Source organism: Cetorhinus maximus, chromosome 13 (assembly GCF_964194155.1).
Source record: "Cetorhinus maximus chromosome 13, sCetMax3.hap1.1, whole genome shotgun sequence".
NCBI classification, from domain to species: Eukaryota; Metazoa; Chordata; class Chondrichthyes; order Lamniformes; family Cetorhinidae; genus Cetorhinus; species Cetorhinus maximus.
In genome coordinates, this window is record NC_135891.1 from 20,083,589 (window position 1) to 20,092,649 (window position 9,061).

The 9,061-nt window shown below is 37.3% G+C and overlaps 1 protein-coding gene across 1 annotated transcript; it reads left to right on the forward strand.

The window, feature by feature from the left end:
• The first annotated feature begins 622 nt into the window (after positions 1-622).
• On the forward strand, positions 623-8,482 carry LOC144689125 (glucagon family neuropeptides-like). Its single transcript, XM_078556264.1, has 8 exons — positions 623-652; positions 973-1,055; positions 2,151-2,270; positions 3,104-3,208; positions 4,615-4,617; positions 5,376-5,510; positions 7,123-7,205; positions 8,397-8,482. Exons 1-8 carry the CDS (start codon positions 623-625, stop codon positions 8,402-8,404), a joined length of 567 nt encoding a protein of 188 aa, XP_078412390.1. The 3' UTR covers positions 8,405-8,482.
• The last annotated feature ends 579 nt before the right edge of the window (positions 8,483-9,061 follow it).

Sequence of the window (9,061 nt, forward strand, 5' to 3'; positions counted from 1 at the left end):
CAGAACATCATGATTATAGTCCATTTAAAGAAAGTTTTTCCCCCCCCCACACAGGTGTTCTCCACATTGGAGAATCATCTTTTCTTTCACATTTCTATTATGGAATCTATTTGAAATTTTAAAATGTGGAAAAAGTTTGGGGTGCAGTTTTGTTTCATCTTTTTAGATGGACCGCCTCCCAAGTTTTTCTTGGTTTTTTTTCAGGTCTCCAGCATTCCTAGTTTTCCTTTCCATCTCTGCTTTTTTTTCCACTTTGGAACACTGTAGATTTTAGTATAAAGGGTTTTTAGTACAACGGTTTAACTTCTTAAGTACATCAACCATCCCACCCGCCCCCTCGTCCCCGCCAGACTTTTAGAAACTTACTTGTTGATGTAAAACAACAGTGTTTGTTATGGGAGCTGTATAATCAGTGATGTTTAATAATCAAGGTATGTCAAGAAAGCAAAATAGTTAGCTCGGAGGTGCTTGAATCTACACATAAGTTGCGTGAAAAAGCAGGTATGAGCTAACGTCCTCGATATTTTACTATGGAGGGAGAAAAATATACACAAACTGCGCAAATTAGGTACTTTTCTAAATCCAACATTTAAGATGTTCCTTGCATTTCGAGCCCGGATCGATGACGCCTGCTGTGGGTATCACACCTGATGTAAGCAATGGGGCGCTGCCCCGCCCCTCTGCCGCGACACTAGGGTTGAGCTACTGCGAGGCACTATAAATGAGCAGTGAAAGGAACCGAGTTTAAAGCACTGTACAACATCCGAGCACTTCAGCAGCAACAAACTCGACTCGACCGTAGTGTCACTAGCCAAAACCACCAGCCATGGTAAGTACCACTGCATTCAACCTTATGCTTAAAAAAAAATCAAAGTTTTTAAGCAAAGGTTTTTTCACAACCGTATGTAATTTTGAACTATTTCTCAGTAGTGTTATTATATTAATGTATGTTATTTTTCTTCGGTGTCACAGACAATGCTGGGCAAAGCTTCCCTCCTGATGTTTTACTGCCTGACTGTACACACAGTATGTTCACCGGTGTATCCAGTCTTGAGGTGAGTTTGGCGACAGCGATTGTACTATAGATTGTATAAGTCAATGTCACATCCATAGCATTCGACAGAATTGTTCACAAGCAACAAACGGCTCCTGTTTCTATAGGATAGTCTAAACGTATTAGGGAGAATGTTGACACCATCAATATAAATCTGACTATACTTGACTGGAGCTAATTATCCTCAAAGTTTCGTGAATTAAATGTGATGCATTTTGGATTAGAAATATCCATTTTTCATTAAAATAATGTCAAGTTACAAAAAGAATAGATGGTTTGCTTCTCCAGTCACCAAATATATTTCCCTTCCATATAGTATATAATTCTGTTATTGTGCAGCCTCTGGATAACACACTCTGTGTTTTATTGGTTTTGATCTGAGCTTCACACGATCTGAAGTGGCAAAAATTAATTAAACCATAGAACCATAGAACACTACAGCACAGAAAAACAGGCCATTCGGCCCTTCTAGTCTGTGCCGAAATATTATTCCGCTAATCCCATTGACCTGCACCCAGTCCATAACCCTCCAGACCTCTCCCATCCATGTATCTATCCAATTTATTCTTAAAACTTAAGAGTGAGCCCGCAAACGTTGTCAAACAAACAAGTATGTTTTCACTGGTGATAAAACTCTACTGGTCTCAGTCAATAGTAACAGTCAACTGCAAGAGTTCTGCAAAATGTGTGCAAGATCCAGAATACAGTATAATGTTTGTGAATGGAAAATACAAAAATGAAAAAGAAAAAAATTATAATATGACAATTTAAGATTACAAAACTAAAATACTGAAATCAACGTAGTATTAGCTTCATGTCTTACTCAGATATGACTTCCCAATTCTTATTGATAGATGAATTGATGGGAAAACAAATTTTGCACCCCCACTGTATTAAGATATCACTTAAAGATTAAAAGATAAGTGTTACATAATTGGTTGATGTACAACCCTATTTTGTCCGGGGATTTAATAATTTACACTTCAAAGTCTATTCTGACAGTTACAAATTGCTAATCATAGCCTTCTTCTTGTAATTAATCAATGCTACATTACATTAAAGATTGAAAAGGTCTCTTCTTTATCTCTGACTGTAGATTTGAAAATAGGTCAACCCTAGGGAGATTGCTCAGTTCCCCAGCGGAGGAGAATGGTGTTGCCCAAGGTAGAGGGGTCTATGAGGGCAATGAGTCTGCCCTGGACTCTATTGGAAAACGGTGAGTCCAGACACTGTCAGCCCAAAAGATACATTTTAATAGACACATTTATACATCCACCTGTGCATTTAACATCCGTGCTACCTAGCTTCCCCATTCATCATTTCACCTCCTATCCATTCAAGGTATTTTCCTGAATGCTGTGTGTAATCAAGTTGTAAACATATTTATAATGGGTTCACCAATTTACTACACAGAGGAACAATCTCTCCTCCTAACATGCTGTGAGACATGTTCTGCCTTTTGCAATGTATGTCCAGTAGTGCTTTTTTAGATAACCAAACTAACCCTTCACTCTGGCAGAATGGCATTTCCTGATTTCTACAGTCCAACTTCCCTGACAACATTAACGTTTATGCATCTGTGTATCGGAGACAGTATAAATTGTTGGGAGGTCAGAGGCAATTGCCAGGTGTATTATAAAAACCTATGCCTCACTAACCTGTCTTTCCAACTTCCTTGGTTGTGCCAATTGGGTTTGCATGTATCATTTAATCTTAAATTTATACCATGAATGTTTCAATAACTCAGTTTTCCATCCAGTGCACCTTTCGTTCACTGTTCCAACATAAGCACGATTACTGTGTGTGTATGTTGCTATATGATCTATCCTTAGTTGTAATGCTGAGCTGTTCACCCCCATTTTTGTTTTGATGGATAATGATTAAAATGTTTATGAAATTAATTATGAAAAAAACATTAAAATGCTTCTCCGGTTGTGGTCTGTCTGTTTGATGGAGTTTTAATTTTTTTAAAACTTAAGTTTACATTATTAAAAGTTGATTAACTCCAATGTGACTTTAAGAATTCTTGATACTTATTTGTACATTCAGAACTGAAAGGCACGCAGACGCAATATTCACCAACACCTACAGGAAGGTCCTGGGCCAGATGTCTGCAAGGAAGCTTCTGCAGACAATTATGGGCAAAAGACTGGGGTGAGCTCACAGTTCTCTGATTTGCTTCAATTTATTTTGTAGCGTTGTATCAGTTTAAATGCTTCTCTCTCACTTTCTAATAATGTGGTGTTAATTGCCTTAAACTATACTCCAAAGAATATTTGAGCAAAAAATCCCTTTAAAATGAATTATATCCACATTTTATTTTGACATCTATCATGTTTCATTACACTTACATTCATGTAAACTTAAAAAAAGAAAATAAATATAGGATGTTAACTTGATTATAGTCACCCAAAATGCCCTGGAATACTCAGATGCCAATAGGAAATTATCAAAGAACACAAAGAAACAGTAATATATTCCATAGATAGATAAGTAACAAAAGAAAGACTAAGGTAGGGATGGGGCTACTAAAGGATAGATAACATAAACTCACAGGCAGCAACAGTGAAATGGCAGAAATATTGAATGGTTATTTTGCCTCAGATTTTTACCAGGGAGCATAACAAGATGGACATGTTATACCTACATACATCAAAAAAGGACATCCAGTCATTTCAGATAGAAAGGAGGGAGATAATTGACTAACTAGACAAATTTAGAGAGGATTGACTTTCGGGTTCTGATGGATTGTGGCCATGCATTCTCAAAGAAGCTAGGGAAGAGATATCTGTATTCAAAAAGGGAGTAGAATAAATCGGGGAACTATACACTAGTTAACTCAATGTTGGTGGTAGGAAAGATATTAAAATCTTTACTCAAAGCTTCAATAGAAAATATTGAGAAACCTGAAAATATAATAAAGAATAGTCAACTCAGATTTTAAAAGAGAAGGTCATGCTTCATCAGCCTTATTGAATTCTTTGAGGAAATAACAGAAAAAGTAGTTAAGGGTAATATGGCGGAGGTGATATATATGGGATCCATAAGGCCTCCTATAAGTAGACTTCTGTCTAAGGTCAGAGCATGTGGAGTCATGGGATAAGGAGCAGAATGGATAGTAAACTGGCTACAAATAGAAAACAGAGTAAGGGGTACTGGCAGAAGTTGGGGAAGTGATGTTCCACAAAGATCAATGCTGTGGCCACTGTTCACCATTTAAATAAATAATTTGAGGACATGGCTTTAGGGTGAAAGGGGAAAGGTTTAGGGGGAACTTCTTCACTCAGAGTGGTGAGAGTGTGGAACGAGCTACCATCTGACGTGGTAAATGCGGGCTCACTCTTAAGTTTTAAGAATAAATTAGATAGATACATGGATGGGAGAGGTCTGGAGGGTTATGGACTAGGTGCAGGTCAATGGGACTAGCGGAATAATATTTTGGCACAGACTAGAAGGGCCGAATGGCCTGTTTTCTGTGCTGTAGTGTTCTATGGTTCTAATTTTGACTATGGAATTGAAAATACAATATGAAAATTTGCAGATGGCACCAAATTGGGGAGGGGGTTGTATTTGTAGTAAATACTGAAAAAGACAAAATACCAAGAAGACATTAACAAACATATAGAATAGCCATGTAAATGCAAATCAGAATTATAGAATAAAATGTGTGCAGCACAGAAGGAGGCCAATTGGCTTTTCAAGTCTGTGCCAGCTCTCTGCAAGAACAATTTTAGCTAGTCCCACTCCCCTGTCCTTTCCCCATGGCCCCATATTGTTTTTTCTTCAGGTGCTTGTTTGAGTCCCTTTTTCAATAGAGATATGTGTAAGGGGTGTAATTTTGTAGGAGGAATAATAAGGCACATGGGCTTTGGAAAATAACAAAGGATACTTGTTCCCTTATTAAATAGTACATTCCTTTCAGAATAAAATATAGCCTAAATACCTTCACTGGCAGAATAATAGTAGTTCATCTCAGTATGTGTGCATGTAATCCATTGTATTTTCAGTACACAGTGAGTTTATTTGAATATATAATGTATATAGTTTTTATGCATAGTAGCTGTAGCTTTGGTGAATTCATTGTAAACTGAATGTGTTAACCAGCATAATACATACACAATACTTGTACTTTATAAAAGGTTTGGTTACCTTGTGTCTGTGGATGCAAACAATTAAAATTGTAGATCATAGCTTATAGACCCTCCCCTGCTAAGAGATTGAGAACTGTTAAATATATGTGATGTAAGTTAAGTAACATAACTTCAAATCACCATTTTCAAACCATTATAACATTTGGGAATAACTTTGTCTTTTTAAATAGTGATAGCAGCCTTGAGGAAGAGCCTGAACTCTTAGCCAAGAGGCATTCTGATAACATCTTTACAGATACCTATGCTCGCTACCAGAGGCAGATGGCAATTAGAAAATACTTGGCTGCAATTCTGGGCAATCAAAGGTATAATTAATAGCTCAAGCTGATTGCCATTGATAAGTGTCTTGTTTCACTACTAACACAATGTGCATAAAGTCTAATTTTCTACACAATGGTTATTGATTTTGATACATAAAATAATGAGAGTCTGTACTAAAAATAAAATGCAAATAAAAAAAATTATATTATGGTCAAGTGGAAAATTTACCATCCAATGTGGAACTGATCTATATAGAACAGAATGTTCCAGGTTCAGTCCATTTGTTTGCTGGGATGGCAGTTGGGACACTAGCCTTAATGTATTTGGGATAAGGAAGGGGAAAATCAGCCGTAGCCCTTCCCTAGTATGAAATTCGTTGACCCCTTTTTGGAAAAGTACATTTGTGCAGGCATCAGCTGACAATAAAATTGGAATCAGTTGTGTATCCGCATTGATAAAATAGCTTCCCAACACTTAATAGCTGGGTTGGATGTGGCTCAGTGGGTAAAGTCTTGCCTCTGTGTTAGAGGTTAAGGGTTTAAGCTCCATTTCAGATACTTGGAGCACAAATTCAAAACTGACACTCCTGTGCAGTACTGAGGGAGTGTTCACTACTGGAGGTGCCATCTTTCAGATGAGATGTTAAATTAACTGCTTGCTCTCTCAGATACATCTCCATGTCCTCAAAGGTTAAACTGCTAAAGCTCTGTCATACAGGAATAGTCTAGGTTCAATCCATGGTCTGTACTCAATTATTGTCTTCAGCCAGTGTAATGATAAGGGTTGGGGTGGGGCTGCAAAAGTTGGTCTGAATGCTCCTGGAATTGAAAGGGGAAAACAGACTGGGAGAGAGAAAGAGAGGGTGTGTGTCCAACAAGAACAGAATGGGTCTCAGCTATAGCATCCTGCATGATAAGATGGCTGATACTCACTGTCTCATGAGTCTAGGGAGAAGGTGGTGTCTTGGTAATGTCCCAGGACTAGTAATCCAGAAGCCAGGCTAATATGGCCTGGGGACATGGGTTCAAATCCCACCATAACAGCTGCTGAAATTTAATTAATAAATCTGGAATTGAAAGCTTGTCTCAGCAATAGTGACCAATGAAACCATTGTTGTAAAAACCCATCTGGTTCACTGATATCCTTTAGGGAAGGAAATCTACCATCCTTATCTGGCCTTTATGTGACTCTAGATCCACAGCAATGTCATTAACTCTTAAATGGCTTAGCAAGCCACTCAGTTAGTTCAAGGGCAATTAGGCTTGGGCAACATACACTGTTCTTACCTATGATACCCACATCCCATGAAAAGAATAAATAAAGATCTAGACTTGTGTATGGCAATCAACCATTTGGGCCCTTGTAGTAATATACTCAGTAAAGGAGGTAATTAGCCAAAAGAGTAAAAGTTCTACCCCCAACTACACTAGATTTCTATTTTGTACTCTGAAACCATCACAGATCTAAAAAATATGTGATGTAAGTTAAGTAGCAGTTTACAAACTACCATCCTCAAATTGAAAATTCTTACTGTTACATGACATTGTTACTAGTAATGTAGGAAAAATAAAAAAAAATGTACCAGTGAGGCTAGGATTAGGTTTAGGGTTTTTAAAAATTAGTTCAGAGTTGATAAGTGTTTGTGATCTACTTCAGACCTGAAAATATAAATGTACAGCAGCTGTCTGAGGACTTTCCTGCAGCCCTGGAAGCAGCTTATGGAACCAATCCTGCTTATGGTGAGTTTTATTGTTATTAAACTGCTCTTTCTTTTCTCCTTCAATTTCTTCAACTGTCTTTTTGAAAACAATAATGGAGTACTGTTTCAATCCTCCAATACCTCACCCAAGTGCTTACTTGTCATGTGTGGCCTTAAACAATAACTATCAGGGATTTATTCAAATGAATGTTCTCATTCTAAATTAGGAGCACTACATATACATGTCCAGCAGGGCACCCTGAATAGTAGTGAGAAACAGGGACTCTGGTTTATTTTTTTCTCTAGACTTTGGCAATGACAAATGAATCATCAATTGCTACTTAAACACAATCAGCTAACTCAGCATTGACTAAGGATTGAGCCTGAACATTTTCTAGTCTGTATGACATATTGCACTTATTGGCTGAGTCAACAATTTTTAAACTTGATACAAACTGTGACCAAGGGGATGCAAACATGTTAGTTGGTGAGTTATGACATTCACCTTAATGGTCCTACCCATTATCTGGTCTCCACTTAGCAAGGGTTCAAACGTGAAAATGGCTAACACTGACAGCAAATGTTGGTAGTGCCATGAAAGATGAGTAAGGCCTCCTTGGTGTTATATTGGCTCCAAGGTGGCAATGGATGATTGGAACCAAGGCCACCCTCTGCAGCAGACTTGTTAATCCAATACCTGAGTGAAACAGGTCCACAGTAATCCAGGAGACTGTTGATGATTGATCAGCCAGTTTGGTTCATTAATGGAACCTGGAGAGGTAGGCCATGGAGGTGAGAATTTATCCCACCTGATTCCAGTACAAGCATAGTGGTTCTGGTTGAACAAGCATAAATCTTCCCAGTAATCTATGTTGTTGAATGCGCAGTTTTAGCTGCTTAATTTTCAGTAGTACTTCAGTCTAGGATTCTGATTCCTTGGTCTTTGCTTTTGCAAACCTGGACCTAAGTGTTCTTGACTTAGGTAATTGGGAGTATCCCCTGCAGTGAGAGAATGCACACTCCATGTCAAAGGAATGAAAATTCTACCTGTGAAGATTTCTTAGTAGCTCAATTTAGAAATGATCAAATATGGCGATATGTTTCTGTATGTCACACACCCAACTAACCAAAACAAAAATGTTTAACTTAAATTTCAAGTCATTGTCCAATACAAATAGACTATTAATGGAATGGAAATGAAAGATAACAAAATTCTTTCTTTTTCTCACAGGTAACTAATGGAAGAAGTGACAAATCTCCACCCTAATGGTTCATAAATTTCCTTTCCAAGAGAAATTCTTCATTAAATTATTTTTTGATGCACAATATTATGCACTAAATTTGTTGATAGAATTGACAGTAAGCATTATTTTGGTATAGAAGTTTGTATCGTGATATCATATTAAAGTTACATCTGCATGATTGGTAAGATCATACATTTCTCTTTTGTTCAGTTTTGCTCTTAGTGAAATTCTGTCATCAATATTCATGAAGAACAGTACAGTTACCCCATTGTTGTTATATTGTTCTTCTTGGCTGTTGTCAAGGTTTCTTTCATTTTGTGTGCAGGAGTCATTACAGTCTAGTTCTTAATTGAAATGATATTTTCTCAAACTACGGGATTAAGCACACAATTCACGTATGAACTTGAAAGTCATCTTTAGTAATACATTTAAGTACCATTTATTGAATCAGGCGAGCTCTTCTCAGAATGCTACTGTAAGACTGTATGTATTGAGTCCTGCTGTATTGGTCACCTTGGAGAAATACTCTACTGTAATTTATAATGGCTATAACTTCTTAACCAACTGCATATGCTTAATGTGATGTCCAAGTCCAACAGTAATATGGTTATACATCCCAATATCGTACTTCTGGAATAATGTAAAGTATGAG